Here is a 27,992-nt window from a genome sequence, read left to right as displayed (position 1 = left end):
GTGTCTACGGTTTTAAATAAATAAATAAACAAACAAACAAATAAATAACAATTAACAACGTCACATTTAAAGATCAGCCAGGTTCAATATTTTTTTTATGTTTTTACAGTTTGAAGTAAGTAAATAAATAAATATGAACAATTTATAATAAATATATAATACATAAATATAAAATGACTAGTTCAAATATTCCCCCATCTCCCCATTGCCCACTTTTTTCTGCCTGTCTTTTCTCCCTCCCTCTCGGTCAGCTGCCCCCTTTAGGTACTTCGCAACTTCTTTTTGCAGGTCCTCTTCTGTTGCTGTGTGCACCACTCTCCTAACAGCTCCTGTTGTAAAACAAGGAGTAAGTAAGAAAAAAATGCTTTTGCCAGGGGTTGTAAATACTTCACAATAATGATTCAAAATGTAAAAAAAAAAGTTTTTTTTTTTAGCTTACTGTGTAACACATTCTTCAGGTGTAAAGACTTGAACGCCACCTTTCCTCCAGCACCAGTCCAATTTATTTGAAGCGCCAGGGACTTCCTCAAAATACGGCCCAACATCCTCTTCACCGCGTCTTTGGTGGTTTTCCCCCCCAAAACAGCAAGTATGTTCACCTGGAATACAAAGACCAAAATTACAATGGCATAACATTCAGTCAAACATCTTAGCTGTTTGATAGTTCATCTGTAACCTTCAAATACAGTGGGTATGATGTTGAAAATTGGAAACATATATATGATTTATTGTGCACACATCGCTCCCCTTGGGAATGGGATCAATTTTAGCAATGCTCAATCAGTGGGATCACCTGGCTCTCGCCAGATCTGTGTGTTTCCGCACAGCTTTATGAGCTACTCGTGGATCTGGGTGGATTTTCAGATTTACCCAGGCAGCCTGACCAATCCGGCTCGCAGGGCTTTCATAGATGTAACATTGTCGACAAATCACTTAATTCAGGGAGAGGTGTAAAATGAACTCATTTCCAGAAATGTTACAGTAGTGCTTTAATTGTCAGACAAGTGTTTTTTCCAATCATGTGCAAGGATTTTTAATAAAACATTTGGAGAGCTAAGCCAGAGACGGTATTTTAAGACAGGAACTTTGGCTAAGCGCACTACGGCCATAGTTACAGATAAATGTTTGTGGAGCAACTCAGAGCAACATTCATCACGAGAGCCAGGTTAAGACTTGTATGCCTTCAAATTCATATTGCAACATTTTAAAATCCAGACTTACCAGTTGGTTTTTCAGGTCAATGTCAGACCCAAGCTGCCTCTCCAGCTCCTCCAGTTCCTCCAGGTTACTGAGGGGCATGTTGGTTTCCTGGACGAGGCAAAGGTCTGCCACACCAGCACCCCCTAGCTTCTGCAGAATGGCCGTATTTGCAGCCACCTGCTGCTTAACCTCCTTAACCTCCTCCTCAATCGTCCGGAGGTGCTGCAGAACAAGTCTGCAAAAATCTATGAATCAAAGACAACAGATTAGAAATGGTATAAGTATAGATGTAGTAATTCAGATACTTAGTTTCCATTTACACGGCTTTCAAACAACATCAACATCGGTGTTACTGAAATTGACATAATCAAGGATGAATGTATGGTGTCCTTCTCAAAACAAAAACAAACAAAACTTTCATAGCCCCTTAACACACGCCATTCCACCAAAAGGACGCTGTAATGGCCACTGAGAAAAACTTTACTGCCATAGTACCACTATGACAGTGCATAGGGCCTTTAGTAATACATTACGACTTGGTCATTGCCATTCTGGTAACAGCTATTCAGCTAATTTATAACAGGGGCTGTATCTTAAGGGGTTAGTCTGCTTCTCCTTTAATATTGGTGCCAGATGAATGATAATTCAGTTCTACCTTGCTGGATGCTGATTTGCTGATTTGATGGATGATGCTGTGCCTGACTGGTAAACTCTGTTGAACAGATTGGAAATGTGGTTAGTAAATAGTGAGATGGTGCAATGCTATGATTACACTGAATGCAATGTTATGGCATTATACTTAACTGATACTTTTGTCCAAAGCAACTTATAAAATAGAAAATGAACAAAGTAACATACACTGCGTTCCAAATTATTATGCAAATGACATTTTTCACTGGTTTTCCAAAATAAATAACTAAATGACAAGTCATCATAATTTTCCAAGTCATCAACCGTTAGAGTACAAAGCAAATGTTTTTGAACGAACCTTCCAACTCGCAGCTTCAAAAGTGACTTGTTTGTTGCTTTGTAATAGTATTTTATCATTTACTCTCTTGTTCTGATGTATTTATCTGGAAGAACCTTTCTTAATGTGCCTTTATCTGCACAAACCTGTGTGCGCTCTGAATCAGCTACACATCCAGTAATGCAACTTGAACTGTAAGATTTTTTGATTGAACTAGGTTTTGATTCCAGTAATTATCACCTGCTAATGCTTCAAATTTCATAAATGGCCATTTTCAGTTCTTTACAAGAACAACATCTTTTGAAACTCTGCTTTGCATAATAATTTGGAACAGTGCATTTTCAGTTTTTCAATTTTTAAAAAAATACCGTTATCATTGGAAGGTTCATTCAAAAATATTTGCTTTGTACTCTAACGGTTGATGACTTGAAAATTATGATGACTTGTCATCTAGTTATTTATTTAGGAAAACCAGTGAAAAATGTCATTTGCATAATAATTTGGAACGCAGTGTACAGTGGGTATGATAAGTTTACATACCCCTGTTCAAATGCCAGGTTCATGACATAAAATAGTTTGTCTTTTTTGTCATTTTTTTACATCATGAACACCTGGCATTTGAACAGGGGTGTGTACATTTTCAATAGGCACTGTATTATGTATTTACCTCCATGGCTGGATGTTCGAAAAAGAGGTGACTTCGATGGAAGCTGTGGTGGTGCTGGCAGAGGTGAAATCGTTGGAAGCTGTGGTAGTGGTGGTAGAGGTGATGGTGGTGGTAGAGGCAGGGTGGTGGTGGTGGGGAGCTGTGGTGCCTGACTGGTAAACTCTGTTGAACAGATTGGAAATGAAAAGGCGTGTTTAGTGAGATTATTACGGCAATGATTATTATTGATTATTACTGCAACTTTTGTCCAAACCCAAAGCAACTTATAAAGTACACATATGAGTTTACATACCCCTGTTCAAGTGCCAGGTTGTCATGACGTTAAATAGTTTCTTTTTGTCATTTTTTTTTTACATCATGAACACCTGGCATTTGAACAGGGGTGTAGACTTTCAATAGCCAATGTATTATGTGTATACCTCCATGGCTGGATGTCAGAAAAAGATGTGAGGTTTCCAACGGGGGACTGGCTGCTTGGTTGGACAACACTGCAAACAGAGTGAAAAGACACATGATATACAAGTATTCATGGTAATTAGAAGACCAAATCATGGTACTAAGTACACAGTGGCCAATATTACCTGCAGGGTAAGTACTGGTCCTGGTGACTGAAGGGGTTCTGTGTGATTGACTGTACACTGTTTGAAAGAGATTAAGACTTAAATGGTTATCTAAGAAGCATATTCATTGCAGTACATTAATTACCAATTACTAATTAATTTATGAGCATTAGCAGTGGTTGTACCACCTGATATCAGAGCACAATAAATGACATTGACAATGACATTGACCCATTTACCTTCATGGCTGGGTGGGCGCTGCGGTAGTGGTGGTAGAGGTGGGAGTTGTGGTGGTGGTGGTAGAGGCAGGGTGGTGGTGGTTGGGACCTGTGGTGCCTGACTGGTAAACTCTGTTGAATAGATTGGAAATGAAAAGGCGTGTTTAGTGAGATGATACAATGCTATGATTACACTTAATGCAATGGTATGACATTATACTTAACTGACACTTTTGTCCAAATGCAACATAAAAAATAAACAAAGGAAGATATGCAGAAGGCCTGTGTCAAATGTGGGTGCATGAAATGTAAGGCAACACAAAATGAAAAGTAACAGAGACCATGAAAAAAGAAAAATGAATTTCTTTTCAGAGATATCACTAACCTGAATTTGGTACAGAAATTTTCTCTGGCAGTCGCCGAATTTTTGGAGCCGGAGGGAAATAGGGACGGTCATCTTCTTCATCACTGGATTGGATGAATTTCATGTTTGGCCTAGAGATTACACAAGTTACAAAATGTTAAAGAATGTGACACTGAGGGCAATATCATTGGTACAAATAATATTTATGGTTAGTTAAAAATATAGAAAAGGCTATATAAACCAGACAAGTAGTCTGGTTTATATAGTCCACTTCCTTAGTTCACCTTGAAGAACCCTTATGTTGATATTTCTAGTTTCAGGATATGACCTCATGTCTGCCAAGCAATGTAGGTCGATGTAGAACATCGAACAGGAGGCTCCTGCATGTTGGTTACTTACTCAGATGCCATGATTCAGCTTCACCTCACTTTGAGAAGTTTGTTACCTCATCTAAGCGAATCCAGTATTTCTTTGCATAAATGACCAAAGTAATTAAATATTGTTGTATTGATTGAGTTGACTTAGTATTTATGCATATTTTGATATATTTGTGAGTAATTCAGTAGTTATTTGGTAGATTGTGTCAAACCTGTCTAGATCACATGCTGCCTATGTAATTCAGTCAATCTACCTCCGTTTATATATTAGTGACTAGTATGATGCAAATATTATCTTACTTTCTTTTTCTTTTCATGGTCTCCTCATCTGTCTCCAGCTTCTCTCCTCTTTTTGCTTTAAGGTAGTGGCCGTGGGCCTTTTCGTATGTGTCTACATAAAAAAAAACAATAGCAAACAAGCAAAATTCAAATAGTTGAATTGTCTCCTTTTCTCCCAAATCAAAATGCTGCATTATGATATTTAAATATACAACCGAGCCTACCTTTAACTTTAAGCACCTCAACTGGATGAAGTGTCCAACAGTTGGGGTCAGGGGTTTCATTTTGTAGGGCAGCCTTTTTTACCTTGTCCAGCGTTTTAAAGGGAGGCCAGTAACATTTATCTTCTATGAGCCATGAAACAGGCACCACAAAAAACAAGCCCTCCGCGGGGAAGGAAACGACTACATACATTTCTGTGGAAAGAAGAAATAGTTACACTTAAGTGGGCTTGCCAAGGCATCTTAATAATCAATTCCTACAGCTACAGCATTTCCTAAATGAGATGGGAAACCTGAATATATCACCTGAACAAAATTGTGATTTGAACACTTACACCAACATAAAAAACAGCAATCCTACTGATGCAACATTGGTAGCCCAGCAAAGCCATCCTTAACTGGAAGGAGGACATATTTTCTCTCTATGTGTGCAGCTAGAGTGTGATGCAGTTGAGGTGTCAGGGCAGACAGATGGTAGATGCCAACTTCAGATGACTCGAGTGGGTAGTCAAAGAGGTTGCAGAGCTTTGAGAAGGACCTAAACACTATGTGCACTTCTGCCTTGTTGTCAACTATGATGTTTTCGATGACCACTATCCTTCCCCCCGCTAACTCCACACAACTGTCACTTGTTGAGACCTGAATGATGACCCTCTGAACATGCATTCTTTTAAATTGTTTTATGGCAGTAAGATGCGGTGGTACAGGGCCACTGTAATGTTCCATTGTTAAGCCTGACTCGATACTTAGACACTCACTGGACTTAAACCTTTTTTCAGACAAGCGACGAATGACCTGCTCTAGGGGCTTGTTGGGTTTCCGGATCGTTGTTTTTAGCTGGCCGAGGAAATTTTCGAAAGGGAAGCAGGATATGTTGTCTAACGCTCCATATGTCTTTGTTTCCTCACTGAGGTGGAGTAAGGCATGCATATTGTACCCAATGTACTCCCTACCATACAGTTGGTTGCAGTGTTTCACAAATGCCAAGAGTAGACTGTGTGCATAGTCAGCATAATCTCCCACTAAAGATACACTAAGTAAAATAGTCATGGCCACAGACAGCAACATGAAGTTGTTGTAAATTGCTGCTGGTACTCTGCCCTTTAAGCAAGCTGGCCCAGTGTATAGCAGGAATGAGCGAAGCTCAGTAGCTTTCCACCTCTCAAAATCAGTAAGAGTTCGGGGCTTCCGGTTGAATTCAATGGGGAAATATGAGCGATAACCCAAAAGCGTAGTTGACACCTCCTGCACGACAGCTGTACCTACTCGAGTGTGCAATGGCTTCCTCATCCAGAAGTATAACAGTTTCCGCACTACCCCTAAGCACACCACATGCATATAGTCATGAGGAAACTGTGTGACTATCCCAACTGACAAAAGATTGAATGGACTAAATCCTGTGAAATGCTGCTCATCACTAAACTCATCAAATGTTTCGCTGTCCAGTCTAGGTGGTGCATCTGATTGTGGAAAGGTCATTCTTCCTTGGTATGTCACTCCCTTTTGATGGCATTTGTGACAACTGTAGAACCCAGTGTGTCCCTTTGACCTTCGGATAAATGCCCGTGCAGGCGCGTCACAGACCACTGCTGACAATGCTATAGCGATAGAAGCACCCTGGTAAAAAAAGCCATCTCTCTCAAGAACACGTGCGTCACTGACAAACTCATCTAGAAACTCTAGTGTTGTAGGTTTCTGATTTCCAAAGTAGATCCCGATAACAAATGGCTCCCTGTTTGTCTGTACCCGATTCTCAAAACACTCAATGAGCCCTAAAATAGGCCAGAACTGTGCATTTGAGCTTTTATAGAGGGGCAGGCCATCTATGTTCACTTGGATTGTTAAAGACGGGCAAGTCAAAGGAGTTTTTTTGTTAGCAAGATGAGAGGAAATGCCATGATCGAAGCCAAAATGATAGTAGCTACCGCCTGAAATATTTTTAACATGATACGTGGTTTTTGTTTTTAGTAACGTTCTAGGATTTTTTGGCAAGCCATGCAATTTTCCAGAGAGAAAAGATAATAAATCTGCCAAAGCAGCATGGCTTATCCTTCTCCTAACTGCCCACTGAGCAAGGTGACTTCGTGTGTCTTCGCCTGAAGAACAGATTTCCTCACTGCCATCACTGTCATGTGCATGTTCACTGGACTGTTCATCCTCACTCACTCCACCACTGCTCTGTCCTGAATGGACCTGCTCACTAACTCCACCACTGCTCTGTCCTGAATGGACCTGCTCACTCACTCCACCACTGCTCTGTCCTGAATGGACCTGCTCACTCACTCCACCACTGCTCTGTCCTGAATGGACCTGCTCACTCACTCCACCACTGCTCTGTCCTGAATGGACCTGCTCACTAACTCCACCACTGCTCTGTCCTGAATGGGCACTATGTCCTGGTAGGGGTTCTACCCCACTGCCCCCATGAGTAAATTGGACCTCAGTCACTTCATATGACACCCCTTCCCCCCCACACTCTGCTGAAGAAGTTAGGCCTATACTCAGTAAGTCTGATTCAACGCCTTTAGCAATCCTTCTTCTCTTACTCCAGTAACTAGACATTGCGCCACAAGTGTTGCCTATTACCTTAAATTACCCCAAATTACCTTACAGACTTGTACTCTTGGTGACCTGTAAAGGGAAAAGAGACAACATATCACCATCTGTCTTATTACAAAGCTGCATCAACATTCTCTCTCTCTCTCTCTCTCTCTCTCACACACACTCTCTCTCTCTCTCTCATCACCTAGGTTCACAAAATGTTTTTTTATACGTTTCTTTTTACTACGTTCATAAACATTAAATATGTGAATCAGCATTTGGGATCATGTTGAGTGGCGTATATTTTAAATTCTGTCAAATACATATGTCGTGTTTTGGTTACAGCTTACTGCATAACTGCCGGTAGAAGAAGGCCTACCTGAAATATTGATACTGTGATACTGTGATATTTCGGTGCACGACATTGAAGAAGAGTTGGTGTAAGGAGTGAGTAAAGTCACAGCCCTATTATTCCTTAAAATTTCTGTGGTAAAGTGAACAGGTTTACATGCCTAGTCCTGTTCTTCCTTCTTTATAATTTTATACTCGTTCACGTCTAGTAGCCTGTAGAACAAATCACTGCTGGCAATACACTGACACTGGCTGGCATTTGTATCATTTCCAAACGCTTCAATTCAATGTTTTAAGGGTTTTTAAGACCCCGCGGGAACCCCGATGTTGTCTACACATCAGTTGCAGTAGCTGCCTCAAAACACCAGCGGATGCAGACATGAACTCCAGAAACAAAACAATATCGGGGCGATAGCTATGATAGCTAGGCTAACAACCATGGACAGCCAAGGCGAGGAAAGTTGCTGTGCTGACCTGAAACTTTTTTTTTTGTCACAGGACAAATGTTAAACCCCATCTGTCATCTATTAACCAATAAAGTTGCCTTCATTTTTAAAAAGTCGGACAGGTTTGCCTAGCAAAGGCTACATCAATCTACATGCAAAACTGATTGTCAGTTAGGGTAATGAAGAATTAGTAAGTTTAGTGTTAATAAATTAGAGATTAGCGTTACTGAGGTAAATGTTGGTGTTATTGAGTAAAGGTTAGTGTTACTGAGGTAAAAATTAGTGTTATTAAATAAAGGTTAGCATTATTAAGATAACACTTAGCATTACTGAGGTAAATGTTGGTGTTATTGAGTAAAGGTTAGTGTTACTGAGGTAAAAGTTAGTCACATCACATCACATTATCTCTAGCCGCTTTATCCTTCTACAGGGTCGCAGGCAAGCTGGAGCCTATCCCAGCTGACTACGGGCGAAAGGCGGGGTACACCCTGGACGAGTCGCCAGGTCATCACAGGGCTGACACATAGACACAGACAACCATTCACACTCACATTCACACCTACGGTCAATTTAGAGTCACCAGTTAACCTAACCTGCATGTCTTTGGACTGTGGGGGAAACCGGAGCACCCGGAGGAAACCCACGCGGACACGGGGAGAACATGCAAACTCCGCACAGAAAGGCCCTCGCCGGCCCCGGGGCTCGAACCCAGGACCTTCTTGCTGTGAGGCGACAGCGCTAACCACTACACCACCGTGCCGCCCCGTAAAAGTTAGTGTTATTAAATAAAGGTTAGCATTATTAAGCATTACTGAGGTAAATGTTGGTGTTATTGAGTAAAGGTTAGTGTTACTGAGGTAAAAATTAGTGTTATTAAATAAAGGTTAGCATTATTAAGATAACACTTAGCATTACTGAGGTAAATGTTGGTGTTATTGAGTAAAGGTTAGTGTTACTGAGGTAAAAATTAGTGTTATTAAATAAAAGTTAGGATTAAGATAACACAGCATTACTGAGGTAAATGTTAGTGTTACTGAGGCAAAAAAAGTGTTATTTCATAAAGGTTAGCAATAATGAGGTAAAGTTTAGCCTTACTGAGGTAAAGGAGAGTTACTGAGGTAGAGGTTACCATTATTGAGGTGAAGTTTAGTGTAATTAAGTAAAGTTTCGTGGACAGAACAGCCAAGGGGCAGAGGGTGTCTTAATACAGGCGAGTACACTTTCGGATAGCCAAAGTAATTTCCCCCCTTTCTCATATGTGAATAAAAACACTTCACCCCAGGTGCATATACAAGGGTGATATGTAGGCTACTTTATTTATCCTTCGTTGGCTAATTATGTCAAACTATGGTAAGCCATTATGTCCGTTTTCTGAACGAGTCCTAATGAATGAGTTTGTCTCTGTCTTGCTGTCAGAAATGTCATACCACAACAGTTCACGAAGTTTTGAAGTGTAGGCTAGCATTACGTTTACTATAGTTTTTGTATATGATAATTTTAGAAGAGATAAGAAGATGGTGTACTTACCTAGTCCTATTAAGTTGTGGCTGGTTCTTCCGTCCGTTGTAGTCTATGGGTAGCGGTCCTTCAGCGGTCCAAGGATGGCGAGCCGCCACTGTCTTGCGCAGTGGATTCGAATCCTCGCGCACCATCGCGGGGCGCCAACCAAAAGCCACTCACGCCCCGAGCTGTGATTTGTGCTAGCCAGCGGCCCGACTTCGGACCACGGCTGGCATACCACCGACGGCTTGCCGTCCAAAAGCCACCAGTGGTCCACTATATACATGCTAGCTGGGTTGTAGCACTCAATGTGAAATAATTTTGTGAATAGCTCCTTTTGTTTTCGTGTAAATCCCCATTGTTCGAGGAGAGGGAACTCTGAGAAAAAGCGCTCTTTGCTTGTCATATTGTGTCTCTTCCCTGCACCTGAGCACCGTTACCAAGGTGACGAGCTCCACTCAGGGAGCAGAGAGGGGAGGGGCTCCACTCAGGGAGCAGAGAGGGGCGGGGCTGCTCTCTCTCTCTCTCATGATAGGACTTACACAACAGATCAGGCACTGAGTGGTTGTCAAGCACACGTGTGTCTAGCAACCGGTGGATTCGGAGCCTGCGCGGTATAATTGTGAGCATCAAAAACGATTAAACTTTTTCCCCATCCAAAGTATACCACATTTTAACGATATGACTGAGTAAAATCTCCATAAATTTAAGATTGAAAATTTAAGACCATGGGGTTTGAAATTTAAGACAATTTAAGACTTTTTAATGGCCTTATTTTAGGAAAATTAAATTTAAGACTTTTTAAGGACCCGCGGCCACCCTGAATAGGCATATTTATCACACTGCATCAAGTTAGGGGGGGTGTAAGGGGTGTCCATGTGCCTTGCAGTACAGCCAGTGCTGTGAGGGTCGGCTAGCCTAGTTTATACCGGGCGAAGAGTGAAATCAAGTAGCCTGCCGATGAACCGTAGGGCATCCCAGCCAACCTCACCTCCTAGTGGTACACCCTGGAAACTAGTTCCTCGTGGATCTAGGCCAACGAGGCAATGGCTCAGAGAAGGAAAACTCTAGAAAAAACCTACTGCGATGGGCTAACAACCCACCCAGTTCAATTCATTGTTACCGAAGCACGGACAACTGAAACCAATTGCTGGAGAGAGGTTGTCCGTGGCCTATGCTCCGCAGGGAGCCAAGGGCCTAAGTAAGTAGTAATCAAGTTAGAGGGATCAAATAAGCATGTACTGAATAAAAAGAAATTTTAGATCCCAGAGAAAACAACTGAATTAAAAAGGACTATATGTACAGTCAAGTAAACAATTATCTACTAAAGCGAATGACTGACTGAACTATAAACTTAATTATTTAATATACATTGTATCAGTAACACCAGAATTATTGATGTAAATTTTGCAAATAAAATGTATTAATATTAAATCAATATTAAGTCAACTAAACATGACTGAACCACATCAAATATATAATCTAAACAAGGGTAAGTGAAAATATTAATAAGTAATGAAGTTAAGTTGAAAATCTTCCCAGTAATTTATAACAAGAATTTGAATCTCATTCCTTTTTGGAGTGTTCTTTGCTGTACAAAGATGTTGCAGATTTGGCACTAGCTATAATATCACTGCTCGAGTAGCAGTTGTAGCCCCTCATCACACTTCATTTTAATTTGCAGATATGCAGTTAATGTGTCTGCAGCCATATTTTTTCTGTACTCCGTATGAATTTTCCTCACCAATGAAAAAGCCCTCTCACTATCTGCATTGCTCTGTGGGAGGCACAGCAAAGCAGTAAAAAATTATTTGATGTTCTGAATGCACTTTGAGCTGTGGTGGAAAAAGTAGAACACATCCACCAGAAGGTCATCTACTTTAAATGGCAGCACCTTCACACCGGCCTTCACACAAAGATTTGCCAAGTGGCAAATGCAGCCAATGCTGAAACAGAAATAACAGTAGAATAAGTACAGTACTGGAGTACTATTCTGATAAAATTTTGGTGCATGTTTTTATATATATAATATAAAATATATCAACTTATGACACATGAAACATACCTAAAAATCTTGGGACTTTTTGCTTGGAGCCTGATCAAAACAGAATCTTTCCTGCCAATCATGGTGTTGCAATTGTCACTTGCAAACCCAACCATGTTGGCCCAGGGGATGTCATTTTCACTGAAAATATGCATTAGTGCTCATTTTGTAATTATAAAAGTTACAAAGGTATTTATAATATTATACATATTACTACACACTTCCAGTCTAGATTGTTTAACAGGTATACAGATTCAGCAAACTGGCACACCGTTTTACAATTTAAAGAATAAATTCTTACCTCATTCTTACCTGTCAACAGCTTCAAATGTCGCTGAAGTTTTAACAGAAGCAAGTTCTGGTAAATCCAGCATTCTGGTTTTTACACAGACATCTTCAAAAATGCGTGCCAGAACGACAAGCGCTTTGTGCTGTTTTTGTCGTTGCTCTCATGTATCATAAGGCTAAATGGCTGCTGGTGCATTTTTTCAACTACAGGATTTGTACGATATAAGCAGGGGCTAAACTTCCTTTGACGACCATGGTCGTCTTCATTCGTTTGCATGCAAAATCCTGGGTGAACAACAAATGAATAAAAGGTTAGGTCTACATACATAACTGGCAGGTACAGATTATTTTCCTGGTCAATAAAAGAAAATCAGAGCACGGCAAACATGTAGATGGTGTTAAATTGCTTCCATCCCCTACTACACATTTAAGAGACAGGTTACCAACGGTCATTACCACCATTACTCTTCATTCAATACTTTTCCAGTTTACTGACGATTGATGGTAGTAATGAGTGTTGGTCATCTGTCTACATATCCTCCTGGGAACCAAGAAAAAATGTCCCTCAATTTCTCTTTTGTTGTGATTTCCTTACTAGGTAGGGTTAAAAAAACTTACAATTTAGATTTTTTTAAAAAAAAAAAGGATGCACACTTTACAAAACACCAGGATTCAAGTGAATAGCTTGAAAGAGTAAGAGGATGTGCACATAAAACAAATGTTAACTACAGAGGACACAAGCCTATGGGTTGGTTCTCAGGAGGATAAACTGTCTATCAGCAATTAAAATGTTTAGGGAAGCGAAATCGCTGGGTAACTACAGTTGCCGTTGTATAAACGGTCCCAGCAAGCAAGCCCGTGCAGGCCCCCTTTGGGCCCACCATGGGCCATATTAGGGGCCCCCTGCGGGCTGCCCGCACAGGGCCCGTGAGGCTTTGCTCATTGGCAAAGTACTGGCCCCTCAGTATGGGCCCCATACGGGCAGCCCACACCTAGCCCTAAATAAGCCCACACAGGTCCTGAATGGGCTGCCCTCACTCTGCCCTAAGCATAGCCCTCTCCTGGCCCACAGAAAACACACATTGATATTTTTATATATATTAATATTTATGATATTTCATTCTACAATGTGTGCACACAAAAACTTAAAAAATGTATAGATTATTTAAAGAATTCTATAATTGACTTGATAAATACTTTGTCCTTCCTAGACCCATACAATATCAAAATGTGTGTGTTTGAATAGTAATTTCTATAGTGTTTTATTATTTATTGTGTTTCTGACAATACATAATAATGTTTAAAAAATGTGAAATAGCCAAAATTTCAGAGTCCAAGTTTTAATAAATAATTTCACATAAATAAATAAATGAATAAATAAAATTTGAACAAATACATACAGTTCATCAAACGCTTTTGCACACCTCTGTAAATTGACAGGTGCGTATATAGGTTAACATCCCAGTGAGGTTGTCATTCAAAAGTAAAGAATATCTTCCACCACTAACACACACACACACATTAAACGTCCTGTGCTGCAACTCGAATGTACCGCTGCCTACGGCCACCCGCCCTATCTCGGGCATTCCGGAACCACACCTTCACCTCGTCCTCAATCTGTGCTGCTGGTGGGGAGTCCATTGAGCCTCTCCTAACAGCATCTGTATAGATGGGCAAAATGTTTTCAAGATAAGAGGAATGTTTGGTTATTTGCAAAATCAGCACTTTTGATATATTTGATTTGAAGTTCATTTCAAAGGTCCAGCGTGTAATTTTAGCAGTTTGTTTAGTTTAAAACTGGAAGAGTGAGTGCAATATGGACCAGGGTGCTAGATAAACAGAGAACAAGCACAGTAGGAATTACTTAAAATGCACATTGTACAGGACAGATTCTAAAAAGTTGGGACAATTGGAATTTTTGTGAATAAAACAAAACACTTTTTAAACATTCAATCTACACATAAGATGGAGGAAAAAATATTGTTTCGTGGGAAATATGTATTCATTTATTTGATACATGCAACAGATTTTTAAAAATGTGACGGCAAATTATTTTGTTATTCACAAAATAAAATTTCACTTTGGAATCCAATTTGTAGATGAAGAGAATCCAGTGTCTTAAGTGCCAGTCAAAGAGTGATGATCAGCCAATTTTATCGTAGGAGATTTAAAAAAAAAAAAAAAAAAAAAAAAAAACACTTACCTACAACTACCCTCTTTAATTTTAGGTCCCGGAATGCCCTTTTGTCATTGCACCCATTCCAATTGATGGTCATGGCCAATGAATGGCCGAAAACGGTGGCCAGGACCCTCCTGGTTGTGGCCTAGACAGTGGCACCACCAATTGTCCCCAGATAAGCAGTCTAAAGGAAAGAAAAGTAAAGATTAGCTCATCTGCTCCCACAATAATGGACATTATAAGCCATTTTCATAGATTTAATGTGGACATAAAAAAACAAGCTGATACAACACAAACTACTGAATCAAAAGTCCCACTTGTGCACATTTTTCAAAAGCATCATAACACACGCCATCAGTTAAGGTAACTCCATATATCATCACTTATAACTTCTTGATCATAGAGAGGAATTCGCCTCAGACCTTTACTATAATACCTTTTCAAAGAACTTAAAGGGGCTGCAACTTAGAAACCAATATACATACCAATTCTTTTTGGTAGGGGCTGTCCTCCAGTTTTTCCTCCAGTCCATTGAGGTCCTGGAAGTTCTGGAGAGGTAGCTCCAAGTTGTCTGGCAGCTTTGCGTGTTTGTTGCTGCCTGATCTGGCCAACATTGTCACCGTCCGCTCCAATGCAGACAGCCTATCCTTAATCTCCTCCAGCGTAGAGACCAAATATCTCTCAAGGCCTGAAAGGAAAAAGACACTGAACTGAGTGGCTTTTGTGCGTGAGAGAAGCTTACAGTCAGGATAGTGCTATCATGCTAACATGTTTTCTAAAGATTTTTCAAAAGGTATCATGATTTATGTCTTTTGCTTTGTATCCAAATGCGAATAGACGAATGAACACCAATTTTCAATGAGCTATGATAAATAATACAGAATGTAAGGGGAAAAATATAAAATGTGTACAAACGGATGAATATGCAATAAAAAAGACCCTCCAGTTTTCTCCAAACTCCTAACTGATCTTGAATCCATCAAACCATTTCTATTTTTAGAACTGTCTACATCCAAAATAACTTCAGTCACTGCTTCACTGTCCATCAGAGCTCAATTCTCAATCCAAGTTAAGTCTGATATAGACAGCTATAGGGACATTTAAGTGGCTTGATGGATGCAATAGCAGTAAAAGTTTTGGACTCAATACCAGTTGAACACTTAAGGTATATCTGCATAACCTACCTGAGGATAATGATGGCTGCCTTGCAGGTGGGTAAATAGGGAGGGGTGGACTAAGTTGGTTGTCCACTTGTTCAGATGGATTTCCTGCAAAGATGAGAAAAAAACTGTTACACATGTGTCAAACAAAATTGTTTTTGACGTGGTTGCAGTCAGTCACACTAAACAAGATGATACATATCTTTTGAGTGTGTGTGTGTGTGTGTGTGTGTTGGGGCGTGGGGTATGGGAAAAAGTTGTAAATAATGCCTACTTGAGGATGATGATGGCTGCCTCAAAGGGGGGTGAATTGGGAGGGGTTGAGGTTAGACCCCGAAGCCGCCGCCAGGCGCCGCTAAAACCGCCATTTAGAATTTGAGCCGCCGCCAGCCAATAATTTTGTAAGCCAATTTGAGCCGCTATCTAATAAAATTTGGCTGAGCCACTAAGAATTGTGTACATCAAATAATGGGTTTATCCACATCATGAGCTACAAGAAAAGTGACACAAACATGATCAACTGTACACACTAGTAGTAACACAATAGAGACGTATAGGCATACACTGTAGAGATTTAGAACTGATATCACAGCACAGAGAGCCACCACAAGCTTGCCGTTGTGACTACCTGTCTGGCTTCCCGCCCCTCACACCGTTACCACGATACACTGGGGAACCCGGGAACCCACCCAGAGCATCAATCGACTCCGATATCGACGAGATGGCTGCATTCTTTGCCGCTGCTGAGGGAAAGTGTAAAGGTATTTTTTTTTGTTTGTTTGCACGTCCAGGTTTTTCCGGGATTGTCCCGGTTTTTTTGTGGAAAATGTCCAGGAAAATGGAATAACCTTCCCGGGACACGTTTTGTCCTGGTTTTTTACTTCCTCACATTATCCCCCATTGAAAGAAACACAAATCATTAATGTTTCTCGCAGCCACTTAACATATTAATAGTTTTCACGTAAGCGGGCATATTGTAGGCAGCTACTTGTGCGGCCTCACCGAATGTTTGCGCACGCAGCCAGTCGCCGTTGCTAGGTGATCGTGGTCAATACAACGGCGGCCGCGTGAAATCAAAGATACTGGAATACCGTAATACCAAACAATAGGTGAGAGTTCCCTTGGTCGGTGCACGAGTAGGCTGGCTGTCTACTTCCTATGTTCTGATTCTGATAAAGGCTGGTTCTAAAGCCTGGGCCAATTTCATCAATAAATGAATCATTAAATAAATCATTAAATATATCAAAAAAGAATGCCTGAACACTGGCGTGAGAAATGAATAAATCAGTTGTCCCAATAACATAGCACCTCTCTCTTGTGATTAAAACAAAGGATTAGGGCTATTTGGTATGATACGGTAGTCTAACTTTTAAAGTTCAGTTCTCCAGAGAAAAGGCTAAAACAACAACGAAGCAGACTGAGAGAAATTATATTGATTATATTTGTATTATTTTGATTTGGAAACGGAATGGGAGGAGAGACAGACGATGAGGGAGTCGGACAGAATGAAGTAGAAGATCCGGTACCTGTCAAAAAGAAAAAAAAAATATTGTTAAAAAAAAATATTGGCGTCCAAATAAGATCATTCCTATATGAAATTATTTTTTGTAATAATATTTGTGGTAGTGCCCATTTAAGGGTTAAGAAGACATAATGAATTTTAACTAAACGCCTAACTGGACCAGTTGAACTGTTTTATTTTTAAACGTGAACATTCACATAAGGCATAAGGCATCGTAGATGTGCGTGTCCGCAGCCCTCAACCCCCGCGCTCGTACGTGCGCGCAGGCGCGGCCGCCGACCGATGTGTCCCGGTTTTTTACAACTCAGATGTGGCAACCCTATTCACATACTTCGAGATTGATAAAAAAAAAGTACTCCACCACTCTACTTTCATCATAGTAAGATAGCTGCCAGTCCTTCACTGGTCATTGTTAGTGAGAGTAGATAGCTAGATGCCTTCCTCGAACAATCCAGATTAGCTTATTATTAGCATTGAACTACAATCTTGCTAGATTTATATTTACAATGAAGTAAGAGACCAGGGGACCGGTGGTAATTTGCTATTTATTCCCCCCATTTGTTTGATCCGTTCGCCCGGATATATGCCACACAGTGACGTCCAGTATCAGCCATTTGTAGCCATAAACATTTTGGTGGCTGCAGCAGCCATTAAGGTTTTGGCTGAGTCAGCTAGCCAGCCAATAATTTCATCAGCCAGCCATTATCCTGAAAACAAACGGCTTCGGGGTCTAGTTGAGGTGGGCTCAACAGCTGGGTGTCCATGTGATGGGCTTGGCCTGAGTGTGAACTTGCTGCAAAGATGAGAAAAAAAAGTTTCTGTTACACTGTGCCTCAGAGAATTGTCTTTTGATGCGACTACAGTCATTCACACAGATATTAAAGAAGACATTTCTTTGTGTGTGCATGAGGGAGATTTATAGGCCTAGAGTTTATGGGGAAAATGTGTAAATGTGCATAACCTACATGAGGACAATGATGGCTGCCTCACTGGTGAAGGTGGTGGGGGTGGGCTCATAAGAGTCAGGTTCATCGCTGCTGGTGGAACTGGTGGCAATGGTCTACTTGGTCCAGGCTCAGGCAGGGTGATGTAACGTTTCGTTGGTCTGCACAAAGAAACAGGATAACTTTAGTTGTTTGTTTTCTCATTCATAATTTACCTACCCAGCTCCTTGTTGTGAATAACATGGCATAGGCGTCGTGCTCCAACTCCCCAGCCGTTGTAAATCAAGCGTAAACCCACGGCCTCTCGTGGCTTATTGCTTAAATTAATGAGGGGAATGTTTGCTCTCCAAATCTTAAATTGGTTGGTTGCTTTTTCACGGTGCTCCTCTGAACAAAGCCTAACCAAATCTAATTCATAACTTTTCAATAAAGAGTGTTCAGACTTTAATGGTCCTGACAGAATTATCATCATCTACTTCAATAATTGGCACAATTTAACCCAATGTCTTCTACAGTGGCACAACTCAAACTTACTGTCTTGAACGCTGGCATCTCTCCAACTCCTCAGGCTCACTGGCGACAGCTAAATGTGTTTCTGCCATTTTGGCCTTTTTTCTCGCCTTTTCATAGTCATCTGTAAAGGCAAAAGTTTGTCAGACCCAAATTTATATACCATATCAATTCATCAGGCATCACTGCTTCTGACATTCCTGTTGTAACCCTGTGGAAAAATGGATAAACTGTTTTTTAAGTGAGAATAAACTTTTCACCAACCATTAAGGGGAAAAAGAAATTACAAACTGTTCAGATTAATGTTTGCATTCAGCATTATTTTCAATTCTTGAAAAAAGGAGAGTCCTACCTGCAGTGCCCAAAACTGTGATGGTGTGGGTGGTCCACGCTGGTCCAGGGACTGCATGTGTTAATAGAGCCATTTTAAAATTTATTTGGATCTGCATAAGGTGGCCAGAAGGTCATCGAATTGTCACCATTAGTCCAGCTGTTGCTTACAATCCCAACAGAGTTGTCAAGGAACTCCACAACAAAATACATGATTGGCCTGAAAGTAAAAAAATAATAATAATAAAAAAAAGATTAAAAAAAAACTGTCAGGTGGGGGTGGGGGGGTGGCTAATTACTGTGGAGGAGAGGAATGGCTGCCCACTCTGATGTCATTGGTATCAAAACATACTTTTGGGTGACATCTGACAAGCGATACATTTGATCTGTATTTTCTAGATTACTGGCTTTATAAAAGCCAATGTCCTTTGAGTCCATGGGGCTGAAGAACAGTGACTCTAGTTTCAAAAACCTCCTAAAAATGATGTACGTTTTTTGTGTTCTCTCATCGCAGAGTATGTTCTGTACAAGTCCCAGATTGCCTTGAGCCATGACACAGTTGTCACCAACAGTTGTGGCAACACTGAAAAGTTCAAAAACCGCCTTTCTGTATTGGGTGCAGTGAGGCAAGGTGGCAATTGTTGGTCCACATGTATGTTTGATTTTCAGTATTGTCTTTGAGTTTTTGAGTTTTCTGGGTTTCATAAAGGCTCTTTCCAATGTGATGTGCCGGTGTAGTTGTTGTAAGACAAATTGGGGTTTCCTGCAAACTTTTTTTAATTTCCTCATGTAGTTTTCAAATGGAAAGGCTGATACTCCATCCAATGCTCCATATCTCCTCACATCATCAGCTAGATGGCATAAATTATGCACATTGTACACCAATTCATTTGCTCCGTATAATTGTTCAAATTCATTCAAAAAATGAGACATTAGAGCGTCAGCAAAGTCACAATAGTATTTGCAGAGAGCAGGGGAGAGCATGAGGTACATGGCAATGGAGAGATTTAGGAAATTGGTGTATTGGGAAGATGGAAGGATGCCTTGCAAAACAATTGGGCCTGTATAAAGAAGGAACTGGCGGTATTCAGTTGCTTTCCATCTGTCAATTTCTGACAAACTTCTTGGCTTTCTTTGAAATTCAATTGGGATGTGTTGTCTTAGCTGTACCAGTCTTGCAGAGATCGCCATCACTGCCTGAGAACCCAGCCTACACGACAAATCTTTCATCCAAAAACGCATCAGTTTTCGAGTGACGCCTAGACAAACAAGATGCATGTAATCCAGGATGAACATTGTTATCATGCCTAGATTAATTCGAGTAAGGGGGGAGTCGCCCTTGTGGTGGTCCTCATCCACTTTTCTCAAAAACTGGTCATCTGTGCGAGGCACAGCTGTCTTCTCAGGGAAAGTCATATGGTTGTGGACATAGACTCCCTCTTGAGTGCAACGCTCACATCCAAAATACCCATTGTGCCCTTTGATGTTTTTTAGAAATGACCTCGCGGGAGCGTCACAGACGAAACAGTCAATTCTTAAAAAGAAGGTCTTTCCAGCCATGTGAAACCCCTTCTCAAGCTGTGCTACCTCCTCCACAAAATCATGCAAATATTCCTCTAAATCTAGAGGCTTTGTCTTGCCACAAAACATTCCAATGACAAAGGGATCCTTATCAAATGGCACTTTGCCCAAGATTGGCCACAACTGCAAAGCTGAGCTCTTATATAATGGCAAACCTTGTAAATTAATCATCTCACTAACATTGTGGAGAGCATCTGTTCCGATTGTCTGGAGGTATTTGAGAATGCCAATGTGTAAATACTCCCCTCCTTTTATGTTCTTTACATTGGCTGCTATTTTAGCTGTTTTTAGCAGGGTTCGAGCTTGCTTTGGCAGGCTTGGATGGAACTCCTGTAGCACACTAAGAAGATCAGAAAAGGTGTTCTGTGGCACATTGTTCCTCAGAGCCCAGTCACAAAGAACATTTGTCAATTTTGAACATTCATCTTCACTATCTTCATCAGTTTCACAAACATCCTCTGAGTCACTGTCTTCATAGTCACCATCTGAGGTCATGCCATCAACTCTCTTATCGTTACAGTCATCAAATGAACTTGTGCAGTCCATGAAAACATCGTCTTCCTCCTCAGCACTGTCATTCGGGGCCTGACTGATGTCACGGTCAACAGCATCCAAAATATCTCCTCCATTGTCAGAATGTGACTCAAAAGACTGAAGGATTCTTAATGTGCGTCTGCGTTTAGTCCAATAACTCCTGGATGCCATGTTCCTGTAAGCAGATCAAATTTGGGCTATAGGACTATCATCATAGGCAGCACCATTCCAATCCCATTCCTTCAGACATACACTGTAATATGACAACATTTATGTTTAATGCACTTTTCATAATTTCAATTGAGATTCACATCGTGTTTAAAACAGCCTATTTCTGTCTGTGTGCTAGCTTGGCCTACTAGTATACAATATACTTATATATAGGTTATACACTGGGGTGAACATTGGTAAAGTGGGACCACTGGTAAAGTGGGACAGCTGAGGTTTTTTCATGAATATCTCCTTTGTGGTTCGGCCTTAGCAATTTAAAACCATTGTTGAATAATCCCTGGAATGTAAGGGGTTAAATATTCGGTCAACATGCATATCTGTTTTGTATGGAGAATGCTGGTGACCGAAAATGTTTTTTCACTGTTGGTGGCACTTTTTGCACTGCTTGCTTGAGTGCGCAAGTTCCACTTCTTGCTACTGGGGATCAGGGAAATGTGCGATTGGTTAGATCAGGTATGACGCATCATCATCTGGCGCGAGGTTGAAGTGTACAGTCAGTGCTTAGTGCGTCGTGCATCTCATTCTTGGGCAGGATTATGTTGGCGACAGTCAGACACGAGCCTATGCTCAGGCAGCGCACAAAGCAGCTTCTGAACCATTGAAACGGTAAGTTCTGTTGATTATCCTTCAATTAGCCTACATGTAACCTCAGCACTGTTAATATATTACTGTGGTAAATTTTAATTGGGGATTTTTCGTCAAAATTCAGGCGGACCATCAACCAGAGGCGAACTAAGCATAACGGCATCCTATTCAGCCAAACGGTAAAGTATGCTTATTATTTAGTTGTGTAAGCAATAACACGTAGACGGAATTTGGAAACAATCCACTAATGTAATATTGTTGTATTGTGTAATTTCTACGATGGTCGGTGGTTTAATGTCGAATCAACACCACGTGGCTGAGTAACTAGCCAGCAGAGTTATCACATGGCAACAAGCCAGTAGCCAGCTACAGGCCTAGCCTCGGGCTGTCGCTAATGCCTTATCAATTGTAATGTGTTATACAGGTTGATGGATGATGGACAATGACAGGTTTCAGATCGGTAAGTTCATTTTCTTAAGCTTAAGTAGAATATTTAAGACGTCGATAACAACGTAGCATGGACCGACATGTCCCCGGGGTGGCTCCGATAGCCATTTACCCCTTTGATAACCGTTGGCTTCATCTGTGTTCTGTTGTGTAGGGCTACCACTTATTTAGGGTTTTAAATTCAAATGGTTTTTCATTTTAAGGGAGCCAGGCAGGGTGACTAACAAGCAGATTTGTTGAACTCACAGCCGTCAATATTCTCAGTAGGTTACTACGGCTTGGATCGAATGTAACTACGGGTGAAAGGTGGGGTGCGCGCGTGCCCTCTTTGCTGGACATTAGCTAGTCAGGCTAGCATACAGTAACAGAGTTGGCTAACCGCCAACGAATGCGTTGATACAATGGTGGCTATCGCTGTGGACATCTTAAATGTTTATAGAGACAATATCGGATCGCTGTGAATAAATAGAGTTGGCAATTATTGAAATCCAAGCTGAACACAATAGTTTTATCCTCCGTCTAAACGTAGGTTTTCAAAACCTTCACTTTGACAACAACGTCAACTCATTCTTTATAATGAGATAAAAAAATAGTTTAATTTTTTACTCACCTCAGAGACGAATCGATGGAAAGCTACACCTAACTATTCGCCTTATATTACACTAAAACTACGATTACTACTATTATTACAACAACTGAATCACTAGAACTACTATTATTTACAACTGTACAACTATCTAAAACTAAACACTGTGACAAAACTACACTATGAAATACAAAAAAACTAACCTATTTACTAAATCTAAGAACTAAATGATTACTAGTGATTAAAACTAATTCTAAATATATACAGTGAAATTATGAAATGTATCAAAACCGCTAACTAACGCACTAACAAATCGACCGTCTCCGTCTCGACTCTGGATACCCAACAGTTAAACTATCACCTGGGTACGAGTCTTAAACTGTACAGGTGAGCACGAGCCCTTTTTCTGTTATTTTACGTCATGACGGGGCAGTGAAAGTGCTTTCAGACGCCCTTTACCGTGTTAAAATGTCTGGTGGACAGAGCATGTACAACGTACGTTTGGTACCATTGTAGAGCTTACATAGGGCATTCAATGGTATATTAAATTATGTGAAAATAGTTGATCTACAAGTGCATTTAAACGCACCACGGAAAGAGAGGGAGAGAAAGAGAGGGGAGAGATGGGAGGCACAGGGGCAGGAAGGAGGAGCAAACAAGGGGGAGAGAGAGACACATGTGGTGTGCTGTGTATGTGGCCTTATGTTACTTACCTGACAGAGCTATTCATATGATCTAGGTTTGTAGCGAGAATCGCGTGTGGGTGGAGTACAGAGGACGGCAGGACAGAGATCAGGTTTGTCTAACGGCTTTATTGCCACACTTTTCAGGGTTACAATACTGTTTCAAAGTAGCGCGAGAGACAGACACACACAGCGTCTCGTCACACAGGCTCTCCCTCCTTAAATAGGGCGGTTTACTGGGGAGAACACACAAAACACAGGTTAATGACACTCAGGTGAAGCGATTCTGCCACTTACCTTCCCCAACTCCGCCCTCCTGTCACAGACCGGTGCTTGACCACGCCCCCGCTGCCACAAGGTTATATTCATGTTGTCCATTCTATATGTTAATGTTGGCGTTTAAGATCAAAGTCAGAGATGCAAAATATGTGTACATAGCATTACATTAACATTACATTACATGGCATTTGGCAGATGCTTTTTAAACCCAAAGCGACTTACAATCAAGGACATAAGCAATGGCATACAATGCAGTAAGGATACAGAGCTCATCTACAAGTGCATTTTAACGAACCACGGGAAGGGAGGGAGAGAAAGAGAGGGGGGGGATGAGGGAGTGAGGGAGAGAGAAATTTACAATTCAGTGAATTTATATCACTTATAATTAGTTGTCTGTTTTCTATCATGAACATGTTCCATCGGTTGCTCCAGTTATGTATGGGAAAGATCTATAAGGCACCCAAAGCAGAATTATTGCTAAATTTTGATGTGAAAATCACAGTTAATGTAAACAGTCATTACCCATAAATAGGTTATCAATTTATGGAATGGAATGGTTACATTATGTGGAAGCATTCAACGTTCATAAGGTCTCTTCTCCTCTCAACCCCTGGGGGTCCTGGGTGTGTTAGGCTGCATAGATGTATTTAAATAATTAAATAATTGTCTTGAGTTTTAAAGTTCATGGAGTACAAAATTAATTTTATATAATATGTATTTTATCCTTCTGCATTTAGAATGTTGCCTGGACTACTGATGACCATTCCATGGCTTTCTGGCCATCTTATGCAGATCCCAATCAAAATGGCATTACTGATGCATGAAGTCCTTGGACCATCGTGGACCACCCACACCATTGTAATTTTGGGCACTGCAGGTAGGACTTTACTTCTTTTTTTCAAGAATTGAAAATAATGCTGAATGCAAACATTAATCCGAACAGTTTGTAATTTCTTTTTCCCCTTAACTCATTCAGTGCCAGCCATTTTCAAATTTGGTCACGTCCCAGTGCCAGGGTTTTTTGAGCATTTCAGTGTTTTTCCAAGACCCACAGAAAATTCAGTTCTATGTTCATGTCAACAACAAACATACCAAACTAAACTTCAGACTTTCCTTATCACCAGAAAAAAAAAAACGTTTGTTTGTACCTCTTTCCATTCTTTAGTAATTGCCTGGAGAACATGGGTGGGTTTAACTAAACGCTGATTTCTGACCAAAATGCTGAGAAAATCGGCCTTTTGTAACAAGCAACATTTCAAGCAGAAACTGTCTTTGATTATAGGCCTAATTGTTTTAGGTAGCTCGATGGCTCACCCTTATTAGCGCGTTATCTTGTCATGCTGTCTGACACATATGCTGTTTGTGTTTTCCTTATATAGACAGTGCGTCTTCTTCGCCTTTTCTCTGATCACATGCCACTCACACTAAAACAAATGCCGCCTTGATTGTTGCTGCGTAATATAAACTTTCTGATCAAGTGGCGGAGGGAGAAGCTATGTATTCCATGGGGGGCAGGAGGGATAGTAAAAAAAACTAACGTCGCGGAACGAAATTTACACTATGTTCTGCTGATCCAGTGTGAGCTGATTGTCAACATACACGCTGACTTGTTTTTTGTATCGGGCTAGCAGTGTGTTAACTATCTGTGAGCAACCCAGCAGCAAGCCAGGTCCAGTCTCTAGGCTGTTTACGTCAATCAGACATCTTTCAGACAAGGTTAGATGATCACATATTCACACTCATACTGCTACTGCAGCCCACAGAATGGGTTCCCTTGTGATTACAACTTGGATTTTTTTGACACAAGCTAGATCAGATGATTACCCCACCTCCCCTATAAAAAAACGCAATTGACTCGATAACGCGTCATTGGCACGGGGCGTTACCATTCGTAATGACGCATTTTTGAGTCATTGGCATCAAAGGAGTTAATGGCTGGTGAAAAGTTAATTCTCACTTTAAAAACAGGTTCGTGTCCGACTGTCGCCAACGTAATCCTCTTTTAAGAGAAATTCAGTGAATCGCCCATCACCACCTGGCTTGCTCTACCTTTCTGGTTTATGTAGTTATAATGACTCTTACTTCATATCTGATTTCACGTGTGTTCATTCAATTTGCACTCTCCTCCTCTCTCTCTCAGGACGTACCTAAGGCGTGGGACTAGTAGAACATAAACGGCACCAACTACGTCAGCACATCCCCCAGTATTGTGGCTCCTACTGGGCAAACGGCAGCAGCAGTGCCATGGTAGGTAACACGCACAGCCATGTGATTTAACCTGGAGGCTGACTAATCTACTTCCTGTTTCAAGGCCACACTTGTGCAGTCTTTGTTCACTTGCTTGTTTCTGTAGGAGGCTGAATCAGCTCTTCTGTAAATCCTGTTACCTGCAGGAAGAGCTCTTATTGTGTGTGTGTGGTGTGAGGAGCATGTGTGTTTAATCAAAGTACACAGGCTTAAAACTGCATTGTTTCCTCTTAAAATAGGATTAAGAAAGTTAGAAATGATTATCTTTAATGATGTAATGACAACAAAAAAGAATGGTTGAAACTTACACTTACCCTCCCTTGTGTGCCTTTTTATCCAACGTTGTCCAAGAAAGGAAATGATGGAAAAGCAATCCCCTCTTTGTGCTTCGTTTCACAGGTGCTGGTCTTCGCTGGATTTGCCACGCTTTGTTTTTTACTCACCTAAGACAGTAATTGCTCCATATCTGATGTCATTGGTATCAAAACATATTTTTGGCGACATCTGACAAGTGATACATTTGATCTGTATTTTCTAGATGACTGGCTTTATAAAATCCAATGTCCTTTGAGTCCATGGGGCTGAAGAACAGTGACTAGTTTCAAAAACCTCCTAAAAAGTTATGTACGTTTTTTTTGTGTTCCCTCATCGCGAGTGAGGCAAGGTGGCAATTGTTGGTCCACATGTATGTTTGATTTTCAATATTGTCTTTGAGTTTTCTGGGTTTCATGAAGGCTCTTTCCAATGTGATGTGCCGGTTGTTGTAAAACCAATTGGGGTTTCCTGCAAACTTTTTTAATTTCATGTAGTTTTCAAATGGAAAGGCTGATACTCCATTCAATGTTCCATATCTCCTGACATCATAAGCTAGATGGCATAAATTATGCACATTATACACCAATTCATTTGCTCCATATAATTGTTCAAATTCATTCAAAAAATGGGACTGAGATTGATAATAAAGAGATTGAGGAAATTGGTGCATTGGGAAGATGGAACGATGCCTTACAAAACAATTGGGCACAGAAGGAACTCAATTTCTGACAAACGTCTTGGCTTTGAAATTCAATTAGGATGTGTTATCTTAGCTGCACCAGTCTTGCAGACATAGCCATCACTGCCTGAGAAACCAGCTTACAAAACAGATCTCCTTTCATCCAAAAACGCATCAGTTTTCGAGTGACGCCTAGACAAACGAGATGCATGTAATCCAGGATGAACATTGTTATCATGCCTAGATTAATTCGAGTAAGGGGGGAGTCGCCCTTGTGGTGGTCCTCATCCACTTTTCTCAAAAACTGGTCATCTGTGCGGGGCACAGCTGTCTTAGGGAAAGTCATATGGTTGTGTATCAAATGGCACTTTGCCGAAGATTGGCTACAACTGCAAAGCTGAGCTCTTATACAAGGGCAAAGCATCCACATTAACTTGTAAACCAATCAACTCGCTAACATTGTGGAGGGCATCTGTTGGTATTGTCTGGAGGTGTTTAGGAATGCAAATGTGTAAATATTCCGCTCCATAGGCTGCTATTTTAGCTGTTTTTAGCAGGGTTCAAGCTTGCTTTGGCAGGCTTGGATGGAACTCCTGTAGCACACTAAGAAGATCAGAGGTGTTCTGTGGCGCATCGTTCCTCAGATCCCAGTCACAAAGAACATTTGTCAATTTTGAACATTCATCTTCACTATCTTCATCAGTTTCACAAACATCCTCTGAGTCACTGTTTTCATAGTCACCATCTGAGGTCATACCATCAACCCTCTTATTGTTAGTAATCAAATGTTTTCTCAAAAGTCAGTTTTTTTTTTTTTTTAAGGATCCCTCAGGCCAGCAGAAAGACATACTCATCTTCCCCTTCAACACACAATTTCACATTTAATAATAAAAACCCATGCACAACTATTTTTGTATTGTGTTGTACCTTCAAGAGGTTATTTGAAATTATTTTAAGTAGAAAAACTGAAATAGTGGGTAGCATCAAAGCAAGGTTTACAGGTATGGAAATTTCAGACACTTTAAGGCAGTCTGAAAAGGCTTATTCACTCACCTGAAAATGTAAGTTTAATGACAATGCTTTTTATATTCTGGAAGATGACCATTAGTGTGGTGAAGTCATGTGATTTAATTTCACTCCATTCAAATCTTCATCTA

At 40.7% G+C, this 27,992-nt stretch overlaps 2 protein-coding genes and 2 long non-coding RNA genes across 4 annotated transcripts; 2 read left to right on the top strand and 2 right to left on the bottom strand.

Moving 5' to 3' along the window:
* Nucleotides 1–40: 40 nt before the first annotated feature.
* On the bottom strand, nt 41–9,958 carry LOC132900379 (zinc finger homeobox protein 3-like). Its single transcript, XM_060942436.1, has 13 exons — nt 9,719–9,958; nt 7,460–7,484; nt 4,857–5,048; nt 4,654–4,744; nt 3,998–4,107; nt 3,634–3,744; nt 3,416–3,472; nt 3,254–3,322; nt 2,835–2,996; nt 1,856–1,912; nt 1,222–1,445; nt 440–599; nt 41–329 (listed from the first exon to the last, which is right to left on the bottom strand). Exons 3-13 carry the CDS (start codon nt 5,044–5,046, stop codon nt 178–180), a joined length of 1,383 nt encoding a protein of 460 aa, XP_060798419.1. The 5' UTR covers nt 5,047–5,048; nt 7,460–7,484; nt 9,719–9,958; the 3' UTR covers nt 41–177.
* On the bottom strand, nt 7,461–18,906 carry LOC132901029 (vacuolar protein sorting-associated protein 37B-like). The gene is made up of 8 exons (XM_060943440.1): nt 18,691–18,906; nt 18,363–18,462; nt 17,850–17,989; nt 17,604–17,677; nt 15,637–15,652; nt 15,387–15,470; nt 14,688–14,890; nt 7,461–7,484 (listed from the first exon to the last, which is right to left on the bottom strand). The coding sequence occupies exons 1-8, from the start codon at nt 18,785–18,787 to the stop codon at nt 7,461–7,463; spliced, it is 738 nt and encodes a 245-aa protein (XP_060799423.1). The 5' UTR covers nt 18,788–18,906.
* Nucleotides 18,907–21,231: 2,325 nt separating this feature from the next.
* On the top strand, nt 21,232–24,362 carry LOC132899906 (uncharacterized). Its single transcript, XR_009656730.1, has 3 exons — nt 21,232–21,778; nt 22,024–22,059; nt 24,332–24,362. It is a non-coding gene; the product is annotated as an uncharacterized LOC132899906 (long non-coding RNA).
* Nucleotides 24,363–24,368: 6 nt separating this feature from the next.
* On the top strand, nt 24,369–27,743 carry LOC132899905 (uncharacterized). The gene is made up of 3 exons (XR_009656729.1): nt 24,369–24,471; nt 25,735–25,841; nt 26,241–27,743. It is a non-coding gene; the product is annotated as an uncharacterized LOC132899905 (long non-coding RNA).
* The last annotated feature ends 249 nt before the right edge of the window (nt 27,744–27,992 follow it).

The sequence above is a fragment of the Neoarius graeffei genome, chromosome 16 (assembly GCF_027579695.1).
Source record: "Neoarius graeffei isolate fNeoGra1 chromosome 16, fNeoGra1.pri, whole genome shotgun sequence".
In the NCBI taxonomy this organism is placed as follows: domain Eukaryota; kingdom Metazoa; phylum Chordata; class Actinopteri; order Siluriformes; family Ariidae; genus Neoarius; species Neoarius graeffei.
Note: the sequence above shows the minus strand (reverse complement) of the source record. Positions and strands in the feature narration are given on the sequence as shown.

What these genes read in the sequence shown, in the direction of transcription:
- LOC132900379 (XM_060942436.1), bottom strand. Translation starts at nt 5,046, where the DNA reads ATGTATGTAGTCGTTTCCTTCCCCGCGGAGGGCTTGTTTTTTGTGGTG. An exon ending in ACCATGAAAAGAAAAAGAAA is followed by an intron (nt 4,108 to 4,653) that starts GTAAGATAATAT and finishes TGTAATCTCTAG; the next exon opens with GCCAAACATGAAATTCATCC. An exon ending in CCTGAAGAATGTGTTACACA is followed by an intron (nt 330 to 439) that starts GTAAGCTAAAAA and finishes GTTTTACAACAG; the next exon opens with GAGCTGTTAGGAGAGTGGTG.
- LOC132901029 (XM_060943440.1), bottom strand. Translation starts at nt 18,787, where the DNA reads ATGCAGATCCAAATAAATTTTAAAATGGCTCTATTAACACATGCAGTC. An exon ending in CACAGTTTTGGGCACTGCAG is followed by an intron (nt 18,463 to 18,690) that starts GTAGGACTCTCC and finishes TTGCCTTTACAG; the next exon opens with ATGACTATGAAAAGGCGAGA. An exon ending in GCAGCCATCATTGTCCTCAT is followed by an intron (nt 17,678 to 17,849) that starts GTAGGTTATGCA and finishes TCATCTTTGCAG; the next exon opens with CAAGTTCACACTCAGGCCAA.